We start from the raw sequence: 27,593 nt of genomic DNA, 5'->3' as shown, positions 1-27,593 counted from the left end.
ACCCTTTATGTTAATGGGATTTTTCAGGTACTTTTTCGCCCCTGGGGCAAACATCATACCCCCAATCCCTTAGAAAAGATTCAGCCCACTATTCCCAAATAATCTGCACGTTTTGACGCTTCATTCATGGGTCTGTGATAAATGGTGCGGGAGGAGTAGCACACCGAAACATCTTTTTGTTCACAAGAAGAAGATATACTTTGCCACCGCAAGCACCTCTCACATTTTCTTCTGGAAATGTACATGCTTTTCTTTGTAAAGTATGTACACAGACAATATATATATATATATATAATCTAGTCTCTGTCTTAAGTGTCCAATTACGCGCGACTAGCGCAATATATTTGTGCAAGACACGTCTTGTGTGAACTATAGACTTTAAAGAAATATGGAAGTAGTGTCCGTGACGTCACCCATAGGATTCTGAAGAGCAGTTTTGAAACGGAAAGTAGGGTCTAGCTGGCCATTGCCATCTTGGCAGAGCGTCATTGTGCATCACTCCCGGATTACTGACTATGGGCAAAGAGGAAGGACGTGGGCGGAGCTGAGGTGACGTGATGACTAACAGACAGCAGAAAAACGGCTATCCACCTGTCACTCAAAGTGGCCACGTCCTTAATTATACAGAACATTAAGGCTTTATATAATGTAAACAAATGAGTTATAATAAATAAATAAAAACTCCCCCACACAGTTGTCATGAAGGACAAAATTATAAATACCAAACCACAAATTGTACCAAGCTTTAAACAATTTTTTTTTTCTGCAGTAAAGTTGGCCATATTAACATGGAGCTCAATGAGATTCTGCTCACTTCTGGAGCTTGTCCCTAGAGTGGCCAGTTGATGAATTGGATTTTAAGTCACTTCCGCATCGACTTCAAGAGAAAACTGGGGGAGGTTGCTGCTTGCTTAAAATGGCTTGAATGTAACTTGACACCCTTGCCTCATTCCGTATATGCGGATCTATGAATATGCAAATGATCACCAGCTCAGAGAGCCGATCACACGTTGGTTTGATTGGTTAGAAGGTAGACCAGTGATGTTTGAGACTGTCTTTAGTTCACTGCAGTTTCAAGGAGAAAATACTAGGCAATGGTGATGACTGACTGGTGGATTTGCACATGGTTTGCCTTAAAGCCAACTCTAACACTAATGTTATAACGTCAAGGGTCAACTAAAGCAAACACATCTAAACCACCGTTAATTCTCACGGAGAACTTTTTTATGAAAACAATACAGTGAAAGTTTTTGTTCTAATTCAGAAAATAAAATAAAATAATTTGCATGGATGGTTAAAGTTTAAACACAACAATAAGCTGTTTTTTACGAAACATTTTTATATACACTTTACACATAAACTGAACATACAAAATTTTAAATACATATTAAAAACATTAATAAATAAGTGCACAAGTGAAAGAGAATACACATATTCAATATAAAACTAAACTCAAAAGCTTGGAAATATATAGAAATTACACTTTTCATTATTTAAAAATAGATTTAAATAAAAGAAAACATTTGAAAAGAAGAAAATGGTTACCTTTAATCTTCATTTTTAAAAGTACCTGAAGTAGTTCAATCTAAGTGCTAACTAGTTCTTTATAAGGCCACCACTAACATTCACAGTATATTTACTCTAATCCAACCTTTTTTTCACTTAATTCATTTTAATATTTAAATTTTTTATTGTTTATTTTTTACAATTTGACACTATTTTCCTCTAAACTTTTCCACGGACACCAATTTGCTAACACCTGCTGTAAAGGACCTTAGTGGATCACTCAAGTCTGAAATCAATCTGACGGCGCTGTTATAGCGTGTCAGATTCCTGTTTCAAGGCTGCATCTCTCTCTGATGATGTGATCAGTGTTCTCAGGACTTCAGCGTTTGCTCTGTGTCGATGAAGTACGTGGTCAGTTGACCTTTGCCCTTGACATTGATCACTCCTCTCAGAGTGACACTATAGCCCAGCATTTGAGCCACATGTGCGGTTTCCTCCGTCACCTGAGGAGACAACAAACAACACACAGCCCTGATTAATTGTCCTCTTGGGAAGTTTGTATTTACGAGTTGGGAAGATTGTATTCTTGGGTTGGGAAGCTTGTATATGAGTTGGTAAGTATGGGTTTACGAGGTGGGAAGTTTGTATTTTCGGGTTGGAAGTTCGTGTTTATGAGTTGGGAAGTTCATATTTACGACCTGGGAAATTCATATTAATGAGTTGGGAAGTTAGTTTTTATGAGATGGGAAGTTCATGTTTATGATTTGGGAAATTCTGGTTTACGAATTGGGAAGTTTGTATTTTCGGGTTGTTGTTTTTTTTTTTAGTTGGGAAGTTCATATCTATGAGTTGGGAAGTTCGCGTTCATGAGTCGGAAAGTTCGTATTTTTGACCTGTGAAATTCATATTTACATGCTGGAAAAAACATATGTATGAGTTGGGAAGTTCGTGTTACGATTTGGGAATTTCGGGTTTACGAGTTGGTAAGTTTTTTTGGGTTGGGAAGTTCATGTTTATGAGTTGGGATGTTTGTATTTACTAGTTGGGAAGTTTGGGTTTACAAGTTGGGAAGTTCTTATTTATGAATTAGTAAGTTCGTGTTTACGAGTTGGAAAGTTTGTGTTTACGAGTTGGTAAGTGGTATTTATGAGTTGGGAAGTTTTTGTTTTCGGATTGGAAAGTTCGTGTTTATGAGTTGGGAAGTTCATATTTTATGAGTTGGGAAGTCGTGTTTATGAGTTGGTAAGTGGTATTTATGAGTTGGGAAGTTTTTGTTTTCGGATTGGAAAGTTCGTGTTTATGAGTTGGGAAGTTCATATTTTATGAGTTGGGAAGTCGTGTTTACGAGTTGGTAAGTGGTATTTATGAGTTGGGAAGTTTGTTTTCGGTTTGGGAAGTTTGTGTTTATGAGCTAGGAAGTCATATTTATGCGTTAGGAAAGTTTTGTTTTATGATTTAGGAATTACATTGTATTTTTAACAGGGCAATTCATATTAACGATTGGGGAAGTTCGTATTTACTAGTTGGGAGATTTGCGTTTATGAGTTGGGAAGTTTTTATTTTTTAATGGGGAAATCCATATTAACGAGTTGGGAAGTTCGTATTTACTAGTTGGGAAGTTTGTGTTTATGAGTTGATACGTTCTTATTTATGAATTGGGAAGTCGTGTTTACAAGTTGGGAAGTTCTTATATTCAAGTTGGAAAGTTTGTATTTTCGGGTTGGGAAGTTCATATTTTTGAGTTGGGAAGCTCGGGTTTATGATTTGGGAAGTTTGTATTTTCAACTTGGGAAATTCATATTTATGTGTGAAAAGTTAGTATTTTCAGGTTGGGAAGTTTGTGTTTATGAGTTGATAAGTTCTCATTTATGAATTGGGAAGTCATGTTTACGAGTATTTTCAAGTTGGAAAGTTCGTATTTTCGGGTTGGGAAGTTTGTTTTTATGAGTTGGGAAGTCGTATTTATGAGTTGGGAAGGTTTAATTTATGAGTTGGTAAGTCGTGTTTACAAGTTGGGAAGTTCGCATTTTCGACTTGGGAAATCCAACCAAATGGAAAACCAAATGGAAACCCCTCCAAGATCCAAAAGGTAAGGAAATATACTTTATTTTATTCTATTTATTTACATTATAGACAGTCATTTGTGCTAGATATTGATCCGGGTCGCTAATATGTAATAATGCAGAATGAAGTGATTCAAGTATTTAAATGATGTTGTGATATTTAGACAGTTGTAAAGGTGCGATACCTGTATTTTATCCAGGACTCCAGTGCTGTCCATCCTGCTGGCCACATTCACAGTGTTTCCCCAGATGTCATACTGCGGTTTGTGAGCGCCGATGACGCCTGCGATCACTGGGCCGTGGTTTATCCCTTAACAAAACACAACACCAATCTGGAACTCACATTTGTGCTAGATAAACAGATATGGAGAACTATCAACAATATCAACAGGCAAAAGTTCGAAAAAATTTGGATTTTAGCAGCAAATCATCCTATCAGAATGATTTATGAAGGATCATGTGACCCTGAAGCCTGATAAATTCAGCTTTGATCGCAGGAATACATTACACTTTACTATATATTCACATATAAAACAGCTAATTTACACTGGGACTAGATGAGTAAAGTTTGTATCTCTGAAAGTTAGAGTTTTTTTGACAAGCTTAAAGTTAGAATTTTATTGTTGAAACTAAAGTTTGGAACAGCAGGCGAACACACATTTCTAGCATGATTTACCATGATTTATTTAGCATGACTTAGAAATCTGAACTATTCCAGTCTCCAGTCCTTAGTGTGTATAAGTGATGAACATGCGGTGTGTTACCGATCCTCAGTTTGAAGCTGTTGAACGAGTGCATGTTGATGTTCTCCAGCCGCCCCATCAGAGCGATGGCGAAGTCCAGCATGCTGCGGATGTGACTGTTTGACGTGTCGCAGGCCTGTAGACGGACGAAAGCTATGAAAACACATGCATGCACAGAACATGCTTTAAAACACGCGCATGTGCTCGCAAACCTACCAGCCGCTCTTCTGCCTTTGCAGGATCGGTCAGTCCAGCTGCCGCCATGTAGGTGCTGCCGATGGTCTTGATCTTTTCCACGGCACTGAATTTAGGCTTGTTAAGGAGCTGTGAGAGGAAAGCACAAGATGAGATAGGTTGGAGAAATGAAGCAGACAGATGACATCACATGGACACACACCTCGTCAAAATCTGAAATGATCTCATTCAAGAAGCGAAGACACTCCAGCCCGTCCTTGTTGATGCTGCTCTCGTTGTAAAACTCTTTGTAGAACTGCGGCACAGACGCGAACATGACGCACACACACTCACACGACTTACTGTACAAGTCCTGAAACACACACATCACAGAAAACATCTTAACATCATAGAATCAAGCCTTATAAACACTGACATGAAAAATCCAAGCAAAAATGTGCAATTTGGTGCAGATTCTGATATTAATATGGCCAAAACTTTATGAAATTCTGATGCTTGTAATGTAAATCAGTGAGATCTTTATAACAGTATAAAATGCATATACATATCAATATCTGCTAATAATACAGTGCATCCGGAAAGTATACACAGCTCTTAATTCACAGTCTCCCAGTTCCCGCCTCTGAAAAACACCCCCACAGCATGATGCTGCCACCACCATGTTTCACTGTAGGGATGGGATTGGCCAGGGAATGAGCGGTGCCTGGTTAACTCCAGACATTCAGGCCAAAGAGTTCAATCTTTGTTCTGAGAGTCCTTTAGGTGCCTTTTGGCAAACTCCAGATGGGCTGTCATGTGCCTTTTCTTGAGGAGTGGCTTCCGTCTGGCCACTCTGTCATTCAGGCCTGATTGGTGGAGAGCTGCAGGTTGTTCTTCTAGAAGGTTCTTCTCTCGCCACAGAAAAACGCTGGAGCTCTGTCAGAGTGACCATCGGGTTCTTGGTCATCTCTCTTGACTAAGGCCCTTCTCCCCCGATCGCTCAGTTTGGCTGGGCGGCAGCTCTAGGAAGAGTCCTAGAGTCCTGGTTCCAAACGTCTTCCATTTATGGATGATGGAGGCCACTAAGCTCATTGGGACCTCAAATGCTGCAGAAATGCTTCTGTAACCTTCCCTAGATCTGTGCCTCGATACAATCTCTAAGGTGTATAGACAATCCCTTCACGGCTTGGTTTGTGTTCTGAAATGCACTTTTAACTGTGACCATACATAGAAAGGTGTGTGCCTTTCCAAATCATGTCCAATCAACTTGAATTGACCAGAGGTGGACTCCAGGCAAGGTTTAGAAACATCTCAAGGATGATCGGTTAAAACAGGCACGCCTAAGCTCAATATTGTGCGTCATGGCAAAGGCCGTGAATACTTGCATTTTTTAATAAATTTGCAAAGATTTCAGACAAACTTCTTTCATGTTGTCATTATGGGGGTTAGAATAGAATTGTGAGGAAAATAATGAATTTAATACATTTTGGAATAAAGCTGTGACAACAAAATGTGGAAAAGGTGAAGCGCTGATCAAAGCTCTGTAGTTTTAAAACATATAATGCAATGCAATACAATGATATGATTCAATTTAAGACTAAAATCACCTTGTATGTTTTGATGCTTCACTGATTATTTTTTCTCACTAATGTTGTTGTAATCACACTATTTGTCTGGTCAGCCATGTAAAATTCACTTTCACATGCCCCTTAAAAAATGATCGATTAGTCCCGGGTGAGCGTTTATGTCGAGCCCTGCGCTAGAGGTCTTCAAGGAGCAAATTTGTCTCCGACAAATGGTGCAGTTTACATTTCCAGGCACCGGCTTCAACCACCACTAGAACTCATCGCTTTTTCAGAAAACTCGTATTTAGTCACAGTAACTAATCTTCAGTCTGTCCAATGATTGTAAACTAGAGAGACATTTTAAAGACCCATCAAATCTGAATTTAAGACCATTTCATACTTTTTAAGGCCTTTTATTAGGAAAACTTCATTTATTGGCCCAATATGTAATGTGTCGCCACTAGAGGTCGCTTAATCAAAAGAAAGGCGTAGCTTGATGATGCACCGATTCATGGGATATGTGGAAATTAATTGGGACAGGAATAATGTTCATGTATTAATGTTAATGTATTAATTTTATGAATGTGAGGTGTAATGCACTGTGACGCCTCACGGGGGCGGTGCTGACGCTCTAGCGCTCCATCAGTGAACATCACCTGGTTTGGGACGTCCTTGCCGATGAAGAAGTCTGTGACGTGTCCTGGCAGCAGATTCTGCAGGAGGAGTCTGTTGACATTCTTGGTCGTCTCCATTTCCTCCGTCTCTTTTTTGAAACACTTCTCCAGCAGGAACTCCGTCCGAGAGCCCAACTCATCCTGACCACAGGATGCACACACACACACACACAAATACACACACACACACACACGCACGTTAATCAGTTAACCAGGGCTATTATAGTCAACTAAAATAAAATACACTTTAACTGAAATGAAATATAAAAGAATTACTTCAACTAGTAACACTCGACTTGTTTTCATTTAGATTAAATTGATGTAGTAAAATAACTTTTAATATGTCTTTAATGATATAGACACTAAAAACTAATACATATGACAAAGACAGGAAAGTGACTAAAACTTGAATTAAAAAATAAAAATGAACTATAACTAAAACCAAGAATAAATTAAACCTATATATATATATATATATATATATATATATATATATATATATATATATATATAAATAAAACATTAAAAATATTAATAAAAACATTATGTAAGACTGCTGTAAACACATGATTCAGAGGAAGCAAATAACGACAAAAACTACTGAATTTAGAGAAGAGAAGTCAGGCAACACTGAAAACATGCAATCAAACTGATAGGCTCATAACCAAAATATGAGCACACACACACACACACACACACACACACACACACACACACACACACACACACACACACACACACACACACACACACACACACACACACACACACACACACACACACACACACACTCTTACCTGTCGGACAAGAATAAGGGAAGTCAAGTAGAAAATGACCAGCCAAATGCCGGACATGATCTTGGGCTCCTTCAGAACTCCCGGTCTAAGAAATCACAATAAACGGTCATTTTTATTCGCTTTATTACAATCTCAGAGTTTCTGGGCACAGAATATATAAACAGCATCTGATCCTGGACTGTCAAATATTAAAGTCAGAAAATCAATATTGACTCCGTTCACCTTCTTATTTCATCATCAGTCGTGTAACAATAAAAAAAACCTTTGTCTTTGTGTTTGACTTCATAATCCTTCATCAAAGTAGTGATATCTGACATCAGTAATCATTGATATTTTTGAACTGCCTTTACATCAACCAATCAAACGCCTCATGAATATCTAAGTCCCGCCCACATATTTATTATTGTGTTTCTCTCTCAAAAATGTGCATATAAAACTGAACATAACATGAAATCAATAAATATTCAGTCATATTTCAATACACTCTAAACTAAACTCATGACTGACTGCATTTAAGTTTAATATTCATGTGGCTAATTGTGATTTATTATTTGAATTAGATTAGAATTTGTTATAATTATTAAATATATATATATTTTATTTTACAGTACAATAGTTAAACAACAATATGTTTTATTACTGTTATAAGGCTTACAATTGATAATTAAAAATATATTTTTTTAAATATAATTTTTAATAAAATATATAAATAATTTATTATTTAAATAATATATAAATATAAAATAAAAATAAATTTTACGTAATTTATATATTTTTTAGAATTATACAAGTATAATAATTATTATAATATACAATTGTATAATAATAATATAAAAAATTTAAATAAAATTCAAATCACTGTAAATTGTTATATTTTTTCAAATTATTATTACTGTTATAAGAATTACAATTGATAATTAAGAATTTTTTTTATAATTATTGTTATTTATATCATATATATTACATATATAATAATTATTAAAATAATTAATAAAATTATAACGTATAATTAGTATAATTTACAATTATATAATAATAGTAATAATAATAGCAAAATAATTAATCAAAATTAAATAAAAATAGTTAACAATAAGTTTTTATTATTATTGTTTTGATAACTCAAAAAATATTAACTATCATTATTGTTTTTATATTATTAGAAATATACATTATAATAATTCTAATTATATCTAAATCTAAATAAAATTTAAATATATATTTTTAAATTTCTTCATTGTCTTTATTGTTTTATAATAAAATGAACTCAAAAGCCAATGTGTGTGTGTGAGTGTGTGTGTGTGTGTGTGTGTGTGTGTGTGTGTGTGTGTGTGTGTGTGTGTGTGTGTGTGTGTGTGTGTGTCTTACGTGCTGTTGTCGCTGTAGAGCTGTTTGACGTAGCAGTCGGAGCGTGGTGCATACACATGTAGGAAGAGTGCCAGATACACCACCACCGCCAGCGTCAGGAGGAAGACTTTAGCAGACACACACACGCGCACGAACACCATCACGCCCAGCATCGCCAGCAGACAGCAGTACAGATAGTACTGCACACACACACACACACACACACACACACACACACGGTCAATAAAGCATCAACACTCACATCTACTGATCGTTCTTAGGGGTGAAGCTCACCGGAACAGTGTACAGATCGAGAAGGTTCAGTTCTGTTGCATTGTGGGAAACATTTAAGCAGTTATCTCCTGGTATGAAAACCTACGAAACAAACACACAAGCTCCAGAGTTTGTACAGACAGACATAAAAAAGCAGTCGATCATTTGTGTGTGCATGTGCTGACATTAATTTTCTTTTAATAAAGTAAAGCATGTGTCATGTTATACCCCAGAGGAAAGTGGCAGCAAACAGAACAACAAGAACTGTATCTGTAGTCCTTCAGTGAAGGTCAAAACTAATTAGATGAAGCGTGATAAACTAACTGATAAATATTGAATGAATAGATATCAGTTTTCTGAAATTGTGAAACACAGTACGTCAATGTGACATGGGACAACTAATCCATCGTCACTCAGGTCATATTTTGGTTGAAAACAAAAGTCGGATTGATGCTAAACCCAAGGCTTGTTTGACGTCAAGGTCCAGCGTTAGAGACACTGAAGTTTGGTTGGAATAAGGACCGCATCACAAAAAAGGGTGATATGCATGGCAGTCCATCTGAATATCTCAGCAGAGGAGGACTGAACTACTCCATAAATAAAGCATTACCATCTTCACGCATTTATAACCAGACAGACTGAAGCTCTTATTGAGATGAACAGAGTTTAGTTGATCATTTAATGAAAATAATCAAGCTGGAAGTCATCATTATGGTGATCAGTGTTTGGTTTAGTTGAGTACACTCAAAAAACAAAACAAAAACTCATTGGACAAACTCAATTTAATTGAGGTCGTGTTTTCCATCCAATAAACATGTTTAGCCCCAACTCATAAAAAGCTAATTCATGCTATGAAATATAATTGAGTTGGTCCAACTCAATTTTATTAAATAGATTTTAAATAATATTTATATACTTATAACATTACTTTTTTGTATACATGTCAAACTTAAAACATTATATTGGAAAATCAATCATAAACAGTTTCATTCATCATCATATTTGAATATATAATGATGAATGAATATATGAAATATCCTTAAATCATCTTTATATATGAAAATATATGAAAAGACTGGTGTCACTCCAGACATTAGCATGAATCACTGAGCGTAGGTCCCTCTCTTCAGCACGATGGTAACCACAAAATTAATATTCAATTCCAACATAACTGAACATTAAACACTAACATTAACAACATATTTCCATTTACAAAAAAACACACGAAATAACAGTTTAATTCTTAGATTTATTTTCCTAATACAGACCCTTGCAAAGCATGCTGGGAGCTGCAGATCCACTGCCCAGTTAGTTATGTCCACAGAAATATTCATGTAGTTTTAACACAAATTAATTAAGTAAACCTTTAACATAAATAAAAATTAGATATGTTTAAGCAAAGTGAATTTAATTTAAGAATTTAAATGTGTCATATCTGTGAAGGGCTGATTTATTTGAGTGCAGTTTGACTTGACTCATCTTAGTTTATGGCTTCCTTTGCAACAAATGATGTGTTCTGGTAAAGACTGTCGCAAAGACCACAAACTCACATGAAGAGCCAAGAGTCGAACTGCCCATCTAAAGCAAACACTGATCCCCATAATGGCGAGCAAACATGTTCAGTAAAACATCAGCAACTAAACCTCGGTATAAGATCTTCTGTAGACAAACGACAGAAATAAAGTCAATCTGGTTAGTAATAAGTGAAGTTGGAACTGCCATGCACTCCACCCTTTTTTTTAAACCTTTTTTTTTTGTGGTGTTTATTCCAACCAAAATTTGACGTCTGCTGGGAAATATGCATACATTTTCAGATAAATCTGAAGATTGGATAAAGCCAGATTCAAACCTCTTGTTTGATTGTGTTGACACTATACAGATAAAGGTCTTTACTGAGGGAATTTTGGATATCTATTTTTATCACTCCATAAATAAAAAAAATATTGTCTACAGAAAGAAAAAAACACATTTTCATCATGTATTTAGGAATGCAATGTCATATAAATCAGTTTTAATGATATATGAACAAACCCCTCACTGAAAACCTTCAGAATATAGACAGGAATAAAACTCTAAGTTTTGGTGTATTTCAGTGTTACTGAACTGGAGGAAAAACTAATTTAATAATATGTATTGTGACTGAAATCAAGAGGCGCAAATGCATAAAGTGCATTAAAAATTGTATCACTTAATTGTGTATCTTGTATTTTTATTCTTTCAACATATTGAAATCATATGGAAGCAACCAGTGCATAAAAAAAACAATGTTAGTGTTAGTCAGTGTAATCTTATTATTAATAATTAGTAATTATTGATTTTCCACACTTAATTCTATTGTAAATAAGTCAATTCGGCCTCTTTGCTAGTTAACAAACATCTTTATGTTGTGTGTGTGCCGGTATTTCTCACTATGTTCAGCACAGCCATGAGCAGCGTGATGAGCAGACACAGAAACACCAGCAGAAGCCGCAGCGCCGCCCTGGTGGCCACACCGTCAAACAGCAGCGACACCCAGAGGATGTTGGAGGGAATCTTAGAGCTCCAGCGCTGACACACACACACACACACACACAGAGTGAAACTAAACAAAAGCCCCAAATTTTACATACTTAAATACAAAAGTCCATCTGTAAGTCTTTTCTGTTTAATGAACATATTCATTGTAATATTTAAAGAATTCACCTTTAAAAAGTCATATTGGTCAACCACTATTCTGACTTTTCTCCACACACACACACACACACATACACACACACACACACACACACACACACACACACACACACACACACACACACACACACACACACACACACGGTCGTACCTTCAGGAATCTAGTGAAGACCACCAGCACAATCAGTATCTGGACAGGGAAAGTGGCAGCATACGACACCGCGAGCGCAAAGTTTCTGTACAGGCACAAAGAGAATGAGGGATTTCTGTTGTGTGTTCTTGCAGAAAAAATTATTTAAAAAAATGTGGAAAGCTCTTCCAAATATTTCTTAATCTGAGGAAATAAATAACCGGCTTCTGCAGTGTGACCCTCGCCAAAAATATGTGATCAGAAATCTGCAATTTTGGATCAAGACTGGCCCCAAATTATCTGATTTTTGGAATATATTTAATAAAAAATAAATATTAATCAATGCAAATGTGTACCAAGCTTTTTTTCTAAAATATTATATTGTCTCTCAGGATTTTAAATTGAATTTAAAATTATAATAACTAATTTGTTATTAATATTTCAATAATCTAACAAATTCACATATTCACAGCTCTCTGATGACGGTTAATGGTCACATAACATGCAGGAAATAAAACAGTTGTTTTATTTTGATTATTTCTATTTTACAATTATTTAAATATTTAAATATATCGTATTTAAATTTAAGATTTTATTGTGTTTTATGTATTTTATTGGGTTTTATTGTGTTTACTGTTTTATTTTTTATTATTGCATTTTATTTCATATTTTATTTTATTCTGTTTTATTTCATATTTAAATGTTTATTTTTATTTCATATTTTATTAAATTGTTTTGATATATTTTAATTTATTGTGATTAATAAATGAATTTGATTAATTTATTTTAATTTTATATTTATCATATTTTATTGTGTTTTATTTTATTGTTTTTTTATTTTATTGTGTTTTATTTAATTTTATTTTAACATTTTATTTGTGTTTTATTTTATTTTATTTTATTTTATTTTATTTTATTTTATTTTATTTTATTTTATTTTATTTTATTTTATTTTATTTTATTTTATTTTATTTTATTTTATTTTATCAATTGTAGGAAACCCTGCTGTAGATTAACTTAAACTGGTGAATCGTTCACAATAAGATCAGGAGCATCCTGTGCCAGACTCACTTTTGTGAGATCAACATCTGAACCACAAACACCGAGATGAAGATGACGGCCAGACATCCGACAGAGCGATGAAGACCCTGGACTTCACCCAACGAATACTGACACACAAACACAGACGGTTAGAAGATACGAGTGAAAACCCAACTTAAATGGAGTAAAAAACCACGCTTTTAAATTAATAAAACAATTCACACCTCTTTCTCCAGCTCAACGTTATTAAAAAATAACGTCACCCAGTTCAGCTTCGCTCTTCTCCTGATCAATGAAAAGACAACATTAGGCCAAATGCTCTTTATCAGGGATTCCCTGTGAAGATCATATGTTAGTGAATCTTTCGCTCACCTTTCATTTTCCAGAGGGTCTAACGAGTCTGCCACTTCGTTTTCCAGAACTTGTGATGATCTGAGAAAAGAAACTAACCTAAATTAAAGCGTTTTTGAAATTGAATATTAAAAAGCACCCAATTCAGCCCCCCTTTATATGAACCAAAATGTGGCCATGCATGAACGTGAGCGTTGATCTCTACTTTAGCTGGATATTATATTAATCACGTTAACTGGTCAACTTTAATATCCCCGAAAAACGAATTCACCTGTTAATGTTCTCCTCCACGGGCTCCTGCTGAAGAGAAAGTAAACAAATGCCTATAATTAATGAACATATTCAAAGTGATTGAGTGTAATTGGACGGGGATAATGATTGACACTGACTCTAGTTGGCTGTGGTTGGCTGATGCTAGCAGTGGGCGGAGCGGTGAGCGAGGCCTCTGGTTGGTTGAGCTTGTAAAACGGTTTGACGTTATTCCATGTCTTCAGGTACTGCGACATCCGCACCGACGCCCGGAGCTTGTGCCGGTGTGTGTTGTCCACCTTCAGCTCATGAGTCTGAGAGACACGCAGAGCCAAAACAATCACGTGTTTTACTTTTATACTTTTATTCATCAAAAGACGCATTATAGATTGCAGTAAACTTGGAAAGTCAAAAATACTGCTGCTTCGGTAGTAAGTCAAAACTAAAGCTAGTAAGCCATTAGTTAACAGTCATCCAGTCATTAACTAAACAAAGTTTAGTACTTTTGGTTATTCACCTCTGGTTTTGTATTGCATTTTTTTTTATTAGGATCAATGACCAGGAACGTTCTCCTTCCCTTCAAACTCGAATCCTGACTTCCAGCGTTCCTATCCTCCACCTGGTATGCCCCCCCCAGGTGATCCAGCGTCTCCTCTGTGATGTGGACTCTCCTGTGAGGGATCATAATCATCACGAATGTGACTAGGATAATCAGGAATGAGAGGAAAAGTTTTATTGTGTGATGGATACCCAGGCACTCCTCCAGACTCCATGTGATTGGCCAGAGTCACGTCATCTGACCAGACGTCATACTGCCACTTCTGAAGGCCAATCACGCCGCACAGGACGTGACCCGTGTGCACGCCAACACGCATGTTGACGTTCACGTCCGTCGCTTCCCTCAGCTTACTGCAAGGGTCAAAGGTCAAATAATCTCTCATTATGGCCTGAAATTTATGGTGTGTGCACCAAATGTGAAACGAATATTTACATTGCGTAACTCGCTCTAGATTATTTGCGGGTATATAACTTGTTTTTCGCAAATAAAAACATTTTAACCAGTACAGGTACTCGACGGCACCTTTTTTCCGGTACTTTAGGGATGTTTAGCTTAATAACAGTGTTATTGACATTATGGTTGCTGTCTGCCATTGTCTGTAATGTTTTTTACTGTAATATATATCATTAAACAGTATAAAATAATTCATAAAAACAACCATTTTAATATCTTTTTTTATGAAAATATTTCCCAAAAATTCGGTATTGTGTATTTTCTGGTAATCAAAAGACAACATAAAAAGATAATTTAATTTAAGTTTTTAAATACCTTTTTAGTCAAACAAAGTGCTACACAACTGAGCTTTATTCTATTCAAATTAAAACGTGGAAGAAAATGTGATTTATTACAAAAAAACTTAAAGTTTTGATTATTATTTTTACATTAGGGTTCGTATTATTATTAAATTGAGACATATATAAATTCTACTGTAATATATTTGTCAAGTTAAACCAAATTTTTGTTTTGACGTGTTGCCCTGAAGACCTTTGAGTTTCTGTGTGTTTATGATACGATGGTAGTTTTTTCAAATCAAACGGTAAAAAAGCAAAACGGTTCATGAAGCAGCTCTGGAGATGAAGTTCATGTGTTCATGTCCTCGTATGAGATAGACACACGCAACTGTCACATGCGATTTAGTGTGTGTATGTATAAGGTAAATTAAACCGTGCATCTGCAACATTCATTCACACAGAGACACGCAGGACATGCAGGATTCATATTTAAATAGTCTTTTTGCAGTTTAATATTCACAGACATTAGTCTACATCACCAGATGCGTTCTTAGATACCGAAATATGGTCGCAACTGATTTAATGTGAATCGGTACTCTGTAGTGTCAATGTAATTCGGTCACTGCTCTTAAAAGTACAGAGTTCGGTATCCAACACTAACGATGAGGAAGGTCTTCACGCACAACAACAAAATCATTTCTTTCTGCCATTATGTCTGTCATCAGCCATGTTGGAGATAACTACTATTGCTGCTCTCTACCTGTTGTGGAAGTCCCAAATTTGCTGGAAAGCCAAACACCATCCAGCACAACTTGAGGATGACTTTGTATGCAATCTTCTTGCACAAATAATTAAATTCACTTTGGTGTGCACATGCCATTATACTTTTTATTTTATTCCAGTGAGCCTAGGCAAACACTGATAGAGAGAAGATCATTTTTGGACTGTATGTGTTTGTGATGGTGTGACTCACTTTATGGCGGTGCACATGTCCAGGCCCATCTGAACGCAATTGCGAGCGTGATGAGGGATTGGATCAGGAAGACCAGAGACACAGTAATAACAGTCGCCCAGGATTTTAATACGCAAACAGCCATTCCTCTACAGAGAGCAAGTGGAACACCAGAAAAGAGTCACACACATGAAAAAATCCAAAGATTGAAAATGACGGAGATTTCTTCACCTTGGCGATGTCGTCAAACCTGCCGAAGAGTTTGTTGAGAACGGCGACGAGCTCCTCAGGTGTGCAGGTGCTGGACAGGTGTGTGAAGCCCACAATATCAGCATACAGGATGCTGCAAAATAATAACCGTGTGTGTTTATTACAGCCAGTGTACACTACTAACAATTAAAGCTTTTTATGTGAGTGTGTGTAAGACGTCACACCTGATGTCTCTGTGCTGTCGGATGTAAAGACTGTGGAAATTGGGTCGATTGTCCTCGGCAGTACATTTAGCGGTCAGACGCTTGACGATTTCAGTCTTCAGCTCCATGGCGATGTATCGAGGTAGGATGGACAGAAGGAGATGCTCCTGGACACACCGGTTAACCGGTACAAGAGGAAAACTGAAGACTATTCCATTAAGAATTTAAGACATTCTGCTTACACAAACATGTCACAAGGAACTATTATGTTTAATTTAATTGAACAAACTGCCAAGTGATAGAATTCATTAATCTAAACGTAGGCTGTTCCCTATGAAAACTAAGGTAGTTTATATCTCACAATTCTGACTGTTTGTCAGAATTCTCGTCAACAATTTGCTCATTCAGGTTTGTACTGAGAAGAGTTTGCTGTCAGGGGAACTGTACGCATATGGGTCCAGTACAGGGGCTGACCAACTGTGCAAGCAACTCAAGTACTGGGTCTGGCATCAGATGCCTCCTCCTCGTCTGACTGTTGAAGGATGCTTGGGGGAAACTCCATTCAGGATTCACCAAGTGGGGAACTCACCTGGAGAGTGAGAAAATACTTGTATCCCCCCTTAGAGGGGAATGGAGATGCAAGCAAGACACTGAGTGTTCTCGCACTTTACCTGCTTGTATCCAACACACAGGTGTTGAGTACCAACAGGTAAAGTTCGGGAATATATCTTTATGTCCCACCAGCTCAACCCAGAGATTGTAGAATCTCATGGAGGTGTTAGGTGCTGCCAAACATGCAGCTCTGCAGATGTCTGCAATACCCAGGAGGCAACTCTCCGAAGGGGCAAGGATTGGTACGCCAAGACGATGGCATCTACTATCCGTTGGGCCAACCTCTGTTTGGAGATATCCTTTCCATTCTGCTGACCTCCAAAGCAGAAAAAGAGCTTCTCTGAACTTCTAAAGCTCTGCGTGTGGTCTACATAGATGTGCAGGGCATGAATGGAACACAGAGACCTAAGGGCTGGGTATGCCTCCTCCAGGGGCAGCCCTTGCAAGTTCACCTTCTGATCCCCAAAAGGAGAGGTGGGAACTCATTACTCAGTAAATTCCAGGCATGTTTCGTTGAACAAAAATGCCTGCAGGTCCCCCACCCTCTTGATAAATGTAAGAGCAGTCTGTCAAAACTTTCTTAGACAGGAAAAAACTGTCTTAAGAGATCTTAAGCTCAAATGAGTGTAGGGGCTCAAAGGGTGCTGTCAGCAAGGCTATAAGTACCACAGAGAGGTCCCAAGAGGGGATGAGGCATGTCTGAGGAAGATTTGTATGTCTGGGGGCATGGCTTAACATGCAAATCCCACTAGTCAATGTCAATTGGGCTGTTTTCTTACCACTCAAGGGTTATTAAGCTCCGAAGTGAGAACCCATAACATCAGTCTTTCAATGTAACGTCAAACGTGGCTGACTCAAAGAGAACTTTAGTGAGGGAAACATGATTATTTTAAAAAATAAGTTGAAATAATGCAGGGTGACAGCTTCAGCAGAAGTAAATACCATCGATTAACAACCTTGTAACTCAGAATAGGGCTGTCTCTAAACAGTTTATAAGTTTACATTAAAAATCGATTTCCATGTGGAGAGTTTTTACTTCTGAAACCAACCGTTGATCTCTACAACCATTTTTATTTTTATTCTGTGGAGGAAACAAGCTTCCATAGTTTATGGTTGATGATAATGAACATAAACACATACGGAACTTAATACAAATAAAATAAAAACAATTATTAGTGCTATTATTATTATCATTATGCAAGTTGAGCAACACACTCTCTGTGAATTTCAAGTAAGCAGTGCCGTGTGTCAAGCAGAGTGTATGGGAATGTATATGTGAATCTGTACCTGATCACGTTTCTGTTTGGCCTGCGTGGAGCGGTTTTTGCTGAAATCTTCTCGTTTCTTGCTGGATTTCCTATGAGCGTGCTCGGTGTGCCACAGGTGAAACACGCCCACACAGTTGACGCACACAAACAGCACTGCATTGGCTACCAACTGAGACACAAAGAAAGGTGTTTTGAATACGTGTGGAGACAGGAAAATCAGCAGGTGGACTCCGCTGCACAGGTTTTGCATATAACATTTCCTGACCAGCTATGAAGTGTTCAGGTGTGTGCGTGCGTGTGTGTGTGTGTGTGTGTGTGTGTGTGTGTGTGTGTGTGTGTGTGTGTGTGTGTGGTTACCTGCACGGCGAGGTCGCGTGTTTTCGGACTGGTGACGGACACATACACACTGATGATGATGATGTGACAAACACTCACTCCGATGCCAAAGCTCAGAGCCCATGAGAGCCTGAGAGGAAGAACCGTGTAAACGGACAGTGACAGAAAGAGGAAGAACGCGACCTGAGGATAAAAAAAAAACAGCTGAAAAATCTCTGATATACAGCAGGGTTATTACTTTGTTGAACAAAAACTAAATCATTAAAATGGTATGTTTATGTGAAATAAAATACACATTAACTTAGATAAAATATAAAAAGCTAAATGATATTATGTCGGCTAGTTGATAAAATTAAATAACTACAATAAAATGTAATACATCTACATAGATGTTAAAAAACGCTCTAAAAGGACAGAATTACTAAATCTATATAGAATTTAATATAAAAAAACTAAAAATTGCAGACATTTTTTTTAAATAAAAGAAAAATGTAAAAGAAAATATAAATAAAAATTACATAGAAATTAAAAACCAAAAAATAATTATGACAAAAGCACACAACAAAATTACGAGTTTTTGCAAAAATATACATATTAATGAAAACTAAACATTAAAAAACTACAATTAATTTAAGGAAAATAGAACATACATAAATTATCTAATTTAAATAAACAAATTAACAAATGTATAATATTAATATAAAATAAATAGACATTTACTAATAATTTTTAATGTCAATTATTTGCATAAAACATGTTTCTAGTTTAAAAAGAAAAACTAGTGTGCGACTCATGGACTACTTTTATAGGTGTGTTTCTTGACCGTCCTGTCACTGCTGAGTAAACTAAAACACACAGTAAGTGATCTTAATAACCATCTGACCTGCTCCCAGGCGGTGACGACTCCTCCGGTGAAGATGAACACGATGGCGATGATGAGGAGCAGAAACCAGATGAAGAGCGCAAGCGGAGTTTCTCCGCGCCGGGCCACCGGCAAACACGGCAAACACACCAGAAGAGCCACGCAGACACACACCGCCACACATACCACTATGAATGCCGCCAGGTGAGAGTTGAGGCTCTGAGAGAGTGAGACAAAACCTTGATTTAGAAACACACCTGCAGAAAACAGATGTGTCTGTTCGTCTGTTCAACCATCAATCGGATCTTACCCTGCCGGTGGACGGGATGATGATGATTATGGTCACGCAGAAGAGGATGGCCAGCACCAGTCCGGTCACCATGAGTGGCGTCTCCTCCAAACAGTGTAGGAACGCCATCCGCACCGCGCGGAAACAGCCGTGTCTCCGGGGGGATCCATCGCCTTCAGGAGTCACAAGGAACCGGCTCTGGGAGCTTTGGGAAAATGCAACAGTGACATTGGAAGTCCTGGAAGTCTCAGATATGGCTGCCAAACTGATTCTCCGGTCAACGATGTAAGGTTCAGTCCATTCTGAGATGTTTCTAGAAGAAGAAGTGCTTTCCTCACTCGTATTGGGGACGTCGCTGAGACGGTTCTTATCCCGAGGTCTCAGGGGTTCGGGGACATTCTCGAGCTTGGCGACACCCAGTTCGATGTAAGCCTTGGCGTCGTCCAGCATTACGCTTGGGCTTTATTTGTGTTTCTATTAACGCAGCAAGACCCCCGGATTATTTCTGCACACTCAATACATATAAATATATAATGTCTGGGTTAGAGTTTACATCAGACGAAGTCTGAGGGTTTGAGAGCAGATGTTTCCCAAAATTAATGTTTTCAGAGATTCACTCGTAGGTCTGTCGAAGTGACTCCATATAGGAAAGCTTCGTTCCTTGATCTGTTATCCATAACACGTGCACTGCAAAAGATCAGCAAGAGATCAACAGGGTTTCATAATGCAATCTAGTGCAAAACTGCAGAGAAATCAAGGTTAAAATGGGTTTATTACACTTCTTTTTAAGTTGTCTGCGTCTAATTAACCAATAGAGGGGTCAGAATTTCAGATGTCAGACATTCAGAATTTGAAGCTGGATATTGAAGGTGTGATGTTGAATGTTGTTAGTGCCTATGCTCCACAAGTAGGTTGTAAGCAAGACGAGAAAGACAGATTCTGGAGCGATTAGGAGGAAGTGATGCAGACTGTTCCCAGAGGTGAGAGGGTAGTGATAGGGGCAGATTTGAATGGACATGTTGGGGAAGGGAATAGTGGGGATGAGGAAGTAATGGGCAGGTTTGGTCTTCAGGAAATTAATGTTTGAATGTTCTAAAAAATAAATGAAAAAAATAAATAAAAATAAATAGTTTGTGTACTGTGCTAATTAACTGAGATTTCTTACAGCTCTTGCAGGTTGTTGCCCTTGTTTGTTTTGTTGCTTCTATTGCTCTCCCCTTTTTGTAAGTCGCTTTGTTTAAAAGCGTCTGCTAAATTACTAAATGTAAACGTAAAATACATGTGTGTGAATGAGAGGGAAACAAGTGGAACAGTGAGGTTACAGGGAGCAGGGTAAAGAAGGTGCAGGGATTTAAGTACTTAGGGTCAACAGTCCAGAGCAATGGGGAGTGTGGAGAAGAGATGAAGCGTGTGCAGGCAGGTTGGAATGGGTGGAGAAAAGTGTCAGGTCTGTTGTGTGATAAAAGAGTACCAGCAAGAATGAAAGGAAAGATGTACAGAACAGTAGTGAGACCAGCGATGTTGTATGGTTTGGAGACAGTTGCACTGAGGAAAAGACAGGAGGAAGAGCTAGAGGTAGCAGAGCTGAAGATGTTGAGGTTCTCTTTGGGAGTGACGAGGATGGATAGGATCAGGAATGAGTACATCAGAGGGACAGCACATGTGAGATGTTTTGGAGACAAAGTTAGAGAGGCCAGGTTGAGATGGTTTGGACATGTTCAGAGGAGGGAGAGTGAATACATCGGTAAAAGGATGCTGAGGTTAGAGCTGCCAGACAGGAGGTCAAGAGGAAGACCAAAGAGGAGGTTTATGGATGTAGTGAAGGAGGACATGAAGGTAGTCGGTCTGAGAGAAGAGGATACAGAGGATAGGAATAGATGGAGGCAGATGATTCGCTGTGGCAACCCCTGAAGGGAACAGCCGAAAGAAAAAGAAGATTGTAGAAATTATTATATATTTTTTTAGACACACAGACATCAAGAATAAGCATATGAATCTCAACAATGGTGACATGCTCATGTCGCAATGGCATGAGTTTTATACTAAGGTGGCTCCCAGCATGCACTTGCGTCATTTCTTTGTTTTAGTAAACACTGTTACAAAGACCACAAACTCACATAAAAAGCTGAGAGCCAAACTGCCCAATTAAAGCAAACGCTGATCCCCATAATGGCTTGATTCAATATCATTGCCATTGATTTTTGGATGAAATTTCAACAATTTTGTTGCGGGTGCAAACGTGATGTTGATTCAGTGCAGTTAACAATGACACTTTAACATTAATTTAACATTGTTTTGATGGTGGCTTGGTACCTGGGTATGATTCATGACATCAAATAAAAAATATTCACAAAATTTCAATAAGAACTAACTAGTGTAACCAGTGTTTCAGGCAGTTGAAAATACAACAAGGGGTTTCTTATTGCGAAGAATATGTGAATAATCTGAATAACCTCTATGAATGAGGATTCAACATCAGCTGCACTGAACAAGGTTGATTTGTTTATTTTGTTAAGAGTGTGATGGAAACGTATAGATTTACGTCACTGAAATACCAGCTGTAAGTGGTGACAGGTTTACAATGACACAATGAGAAACATGCCATTTTGCTGCCAAATCAGATCAAAGGTAAAAAAAAAACATCTTTGCATTTCTTCCTTTTTATACTGTGAATGCCCTGTATGTTACTAAAAGTGTCTTGTACATACAAGAATACGAGAACAGCTCCAACACACACTGACAGAAAACATGCAAATGCACTCATTTCCCTAAGGTCCAATATTCAAACACTAACAAACATCACATCTTATTTTTTTAGAAGACAAAAACAAAAAAGGAAAGATACAAAGGAGCACAACTGTGACAGGTTTATTTATAGTGTCTACTCTGGACAACACAAACCCAGACCGACTGATGTCACGTTCAAAGCTAAGTCACTGTATGTGAACAGGATGAACTGGATACAGAGAATAATACAAACACCTGTGTAACCAAACTTCTGTTGCCTAAGCAGAAAAACCAGATGACACACACACACACACACACACACACACACACACACACACACACACACACACACACACACACACACACACACACACATACTTACCATACTTGACCTGGTTGTCCAGTTGAGTGTACAGTTTGTCACATGTACATGTATGTATGTATGCACAACTAATGAATTTTACACTGATGATCTCTTCATCTCCTGTTAGTGGGGGGGGGGGGGGGATATATTAGGCATCAAGTGGACATTTTGTCCTCAAAGTTGATGTGTTGGAAGCAGGAAGAATAGGCAAGCGTAAGGATTTGAGCGAGTTTGACAAGGGCCAAACGGCTAGACGTCTGGGTCAGAGCATCTCCAAAACTGCAGCTCTTGTGGGCTGTTCCCGGTCTGCAGTGGTCAGTATCTATCAAAAGTGCTCCAAGGAAGGAACAGTGGAGAACCGGCCACAGGGTCATGGGCGGCCAAGGCTCATTGATGCACGTGGGGAGCGAAGGCTGGCCCGTGGGGTCCGATCAAACAGACGAGCTACTGGAGCTCAAACTGCTCCAGAAGTTAATGCTGGTTCTGATAGAAAGCTGTCAGAATACACAGAGCAGCTCAGTTTGTTGCGTATGGGGCGGCATAGCCACTGACCAGTCAGGGTGCCCTCTGACCCCTGACCTCGCAGAAAGCACCAACAGTGGCACGTGAGCATCAGAACTGGACCACGGAGCAATGGAAGAAGGTGACCTGGTCTGAGGAATCACATGTTCTTTTACATCACGTGGATGGCCGGGTGTGTGTGTGTGGTTTACCTGGGGAACAAATAGCCCCAGGATGCACTATGGGAAGAAGGCGAGGCAGTGTGATGCTTTGTGCAATGTTCTGCTGGGAAACCTTGGGTCCTCCATCCATGTGGATGTTACTTTGACACGCACCACCCTCCTAAGCATTGCTGAGACCATGTTCACCCTTTCATGGAAACAGTATTCTGGTGGCTGTGGCTCTTCCAGCAGGATAATGCTCCTGACACAAAACACAAATGCTTCAGGAATGGTTTGAGGAGCTTGACAAGTTTGAGGTGTTGACTTGGCCTCCAAATTCCCCAGAGCTCAAACCAATCGAGCATCTCTGGGATGTGCTGAACAAATAACTCTGATCCATGGAGGCCCCACCTTGCAAATTACAGGACTTAAAGGATCTGCTGCTAACATATTGGTGCCATATACCACAGCACACCTTCAGGGGACAAGTGGAGTCCATGCCTTGACGGGTCAGCAAAAGAGGGGACCAACACAATATTAGGAAGGTGGTCATAATGCTATGCCTGATCGATATAGTGATATATATAGCGATATATCGATGTAGTGGTGTAGTTTGAGGTCAGTAAGATAAATACATTAATACTTGTATTCAGCAAGGATGCAATCAATTAATTAAAAGTAACAGTAAACACATTTATAATGTTACAGAAGTCTTATGAACTTTCTTTTCATTAACGTATCCTGAGAATCAGGATTCATAAAAATCATCATATAAGAAGGATTTCTGAAGGATCATGTGACACTGAAGACTGGAGTAATGATCACATATATAAATTACACTTTACCATATATATTCACATAGAAAACAGCTGGTTTACATTGTAGTTCATTGTATTTTTGATCAAATAAATGGAGCCTTAGTGAATAGGAGAGACTCTTTCATACAAAAATAAATTCTTACCAACCCCAAACTTCTGAAAGGTAGCTTGTATAATGTATATAAGAGCATAAAACTCATAAAACTTATAAAGCTTAGTCAACTGGGTAAGAAAATTCTTCTTATCCAATTTAACAATTTCTCACAGATTTATTTTTATAGAACAACAAAAAATGCTGTTATTAAAGTTATGTTTTAACATAAAATACCAAGCCTTTCTGATCTGGAATCAGACGAGTTCTCCTTCTGACCCAGTGAGTCACAAACAGGCACAAAGCCTCACACAACACCGCATGAGTCAACCACTGACAAAGGACTGCTTTACCTGTATTATCATCTCTGAATTGGATCTTACGACACACCACATCAAAAGGAAGCGCCAGGGCTCGTCCAGACCTCCTGAAAAACTTTAAAGACTGCTGTGTGTATCCACTGAAATCTCTGATGCAGCCAAAGAACGTCCTGAAATAAACCCTAACCGAAAGACGGACACAGGCATGAATCACTGAGCAAAACGAATAATATAGTGTACTACCTATGAAGGTTTCCTGGTGAGGAACGTCATGTTTCGCTCTGGCTCTGTCATAAAGTCTTTGTCTGGTTGCATTTGTTTGCATATCTGGCCTTTTCATATGACACTGTTTTACATAAACTCGTCCCTTATTTTCCCTGTAACTCAAAGCGAAGGTCATTATGCCTCTTCCTTTATCCCACTCTCCAGTGCATTCGTTTTATTTATTTGGCATAAACCACTTATAGTGTCGCATAAAAAGCCTAATGCATAAACAAAGGACAGTTGAACAACTAAACTTTGCCAGTATGTTCATGACAATAAATGAGAAATAGTTATACCATTTCAAGAAAAGCCTTAGGTTAACCAGCATTTACCTCAACTCAGAAATGTGTTGTGCGGGTCATACTGAAATATTAAACAGCCCTATTGTCCTGGTCTGTTTATGATGTGTCTGATGAGATCCCTGAGAATCAAACCCATGATCTAGTTACTCCCACTCTGTCACACTTGTATAAGGTTTTTTGGTAATTGTATAAGGTTTATTGTGTGCATGCTCAGAAGAATGTTTGTTCATAAACATGAGAGAATGTTCTTTCTGAGACGTTAACAGAATGATAGAATAGGACTTCAGTAATGTTCAATTAATGTTACTATTTGTTTTAGAATGTTCAAAGAACACTCAAGAGTAACACTCAGAGAACACTCTAGAGTAACGCTCAGAGAACACTCAAGAGTAACGCTCAGAGAACACTCTAGAGTAACGCTCAGAGAACACTCAAGATTAACGCTCAGAGAACATTCAAGAGTAACGCTCAGAGAACATTCAAGAGTAACGCTCGGAGAACACTCTAGAGTAACGTTCACAGAACACTCAAGAGTAACGCTCGGAGAACACTCTAGAGTAACGCTCAGAGAACACTCAAGAGTAACGCTCAGAGAACACTCAAGAGTAACACTCAGAGAACATTCAAGAGTAACGCTCGGAGAACACTCTAGAGTAACGCTCAGAGAACACTCTAGAGTAACGCTCAAAGAACACTCTAGAGTAACGCTCAGAGAACATTTAAGAGTAACGCTCAGAGAACACTCTAGAGTAACGCTCACAGAACACTCAAGAGTAACGCTGAGAGAACACTCAAGAGTAACGCGCAGAGAACACTCTAGAGTAACGCTCAGAGAACACTCTAGAGTAACGCTCAGAGAACACTCTAGAGTAACGCTCAGAGAACATTCAAGAGTAACGCTCAGAGAACACTCTAGAGTAACGCTCAGAGAACATTCAAGAGTAACGCTCAGAGAACACTAGAGTAACGCTCAGAGAACACTCTAGAGTAACGCTCAGAGAACACTCTAGAGTAATGCTCAGAGAACATTCAAGAGTAACGCTCAGAGAACATTCAAGAGTAACGCTCAGAGAACATTCAAGAGTAACGCTCAGAGAACACTCTAGAGTAACGCTCAGAGAACACTCAAGAGTAACGCTCAGAGAACACTCTAGAGTAACGCTCAGAGAACACTCTAGAGTAACGCTCAGAGCACACTCAAGAGTAACGCTCAGAGAACATTCAAGAGTAACGCTCAGAGAACACTCTAGAGTAACGCTCAGAGAACACTCAAGAGTAACGCTCAGAGAACACTCTAGAGTAATGCTCAGAGAACACTCTAGAGTAACGCTCAGAGAACACTAGAGTAACGCTCTGAGAACACTCTAGAGTAACGCTCAGAGAACACTCAAGAGTAATGCTCAGAGAACACTCTAGAGTAACGCTCAGAGAACATTCTAGAGTAACGCTCAGAGAACATTCAAGAGTAACGCTCAGAGAACACTCTAGAGTAACGCTCAGAGAACACTCAAGAGTAACGCTCAGAGAACACTCTAGAGTAACGCTCAGAGAACATTCAAGAGTAACGCTCAGAGAACATTCTAGAGTAACGCTCAGTGAACATTCAAGAGTAACGCTCAGAGAACACTCTAGAGTAACGCTCAGAGAACATTCAAGAGTAACGCTCAGAGAACACTAGAGTAACGCTCAGAGAACACTCTAGAGTAACGCTCAGAGAACATTCAAGAGTAACGCTCAGAGAACATTCAAGAGTAACGCTCAGAGAACATTCAAGAGTAACGCTCAGAGAACACTAGAGTAACGTTCAGAGAACATTCAAGAGTAACGTTCAGAGAACGTTCAAAAGTAACGTGCAGAGAACATTTAAGAGTAATGTTCAGAGAACGTTCAAAAGTTACGCTCAGAGAACATTTAAGAGTAACGTGCAGACAACATTTAAGACTAACACTCAGAGAACATTCAAGAGTAATATTCCCATAATGTGTGAAGAATGGTACAATGAAAATAACCAAGAAATAAATTTTTTAGAACATTTAAAACCCTGGATGTTTTGAGCATAAGGTGATGGATTTAATCCTTCAAACATGTGATCAAACATGTAAACACACGTACGATTAGTTTTTCTAAAGAATTTAGAAATAAAAGTCTCTATTTTAGACACTAGTTTGTGTTGCTTCACAGTTCAGATGGGGTTTACCAGAAGAACATAAGCGATAAACTATAAAGAAATAAAACATCATCATTCTGCATGTTTTCATATAACAGAACTGAATATATAAAGTCTGATTCCTCACTCAGTTTCCATCACGTTTACTTCATGTGACTATATAAGTGACTGTCATGTAAAATAATTAAAACATATGTATAAAACACTTTTATGGCCATAAAAACAGATTACTGTGAACATACCTCCGTCCTGCCAGCTTTCTTCCGATCCTTC

General features: G+C 38.1%; 1 protein-coding gene across 3 annotated transcripts; it reads right to left on the bottom strand.

The window, feature by feature from the left end:
* Positions 1-1,415: 1,415 nt before the first annotated feature.
* LOC137081156 (adenylate cyclase type 4-like) lies at positions 1,416-27,593 on the bottom strand. 3 transcript variants are annotated; one of them, XM_067447630.1, is made up of 26 exons: positions 27,563-27,593; positions 19,627-20,292; positions 19,338-19,535; positions 18,476-18,637; positions 18,138-18,287; positions 16,260-16,405; positions 16,057-16,168; positions 15,847-15,974; positions 14,334-14,492; positions 14,101-14,254; positions 13,724-13,897; positions 13,606-13,634; positions 13,356-13,415; positions 13,208-13,268; positions 13,014-13,111; positions 11,964-12,048; positions 11,549-11,686; positions 9,161-9,241; positions 8,888-9,066; positions 7,523-7,607; positions 6,708-6,866; positions 4,710-4,859; positions 4,529-4,636; positions 4,334-4,448; positions 3,755-3,879; positions 1,416-2,009 (listed from the first exon to the last, which is right to left on the bottom strand). In XM_067447630.1, exons 2-26 carry the CDS (start codon positions 20,053-20,055, stop codon positions 1,878-1,880), a joined length of 3,417 nt encoding a protein of 1,138 aa, XP_067303731.1. In that variant the 5' UTR covers positions 20,056-20,292; positions 27,563-27,593; the 3' UTR covers positions 1,416-1,877. The 3 variants fall into 3 exon arrangements, with proteins under 3 accessions (XP_067303731.1, XP_067303730.1, XP_067303732.1); XM_067447629.1 differs by lacking the exon at positions 27,563-27,593 and adding an exon at positions 24,621-24,867; XM_067447631.1 differs by lacking the exon at positions 27,563-27,593 and adding an exon at positions 24,621-24,867 and having other exon boundaries at positions 13,606-13,631.

Source organism: Pseudorasbora parva, chromosome 1 (assembly GCF_024679245.1).
Source record: "Pseudorasbora parva isolate DD20220531a chromosome 1, ASM2467924v1, whole genome shotgun sequence".
Lineage (NCBI taxonomy): Eukaryota > Metazoa > Chordata > Actinopteri > Cypriniformes > Gobionidae > Pseudorasbora > Pseudorasbora parva.
Note: the sequence above shows the minus strand (reverse complement) of the source record. Positions and strands in the feature narration are given on the sequence as shown.

What these genes read in the sequence shown, in the direction of transcription:
- LOC137081156 (XM_067447630.1), bottom strand. Translation starts at nt 20,055, where the DNA reads ATGCTGGACGACGCCAAGGCTTACATCGAACTGGGTGTCGCCAAGCTC. An exon ending in GACATGTGCACCGCCATAAA is followed by an intron (nt 14,493 to 15,846) that starts GTGAGTCACACC and finishes TGACCCTTGCAG; the next exon opens with TAAGCTGAGGGAAGCGACGG. An exon ending in GACCCTCTGGAAAATGAAAG is followed by an intron (nt 13,269 to 13,355) that starts GTGAGCGAAAGA and finishes TTCATTGATCAG; the next exon opens with GAGAAGAGCGAAGCTGAACT.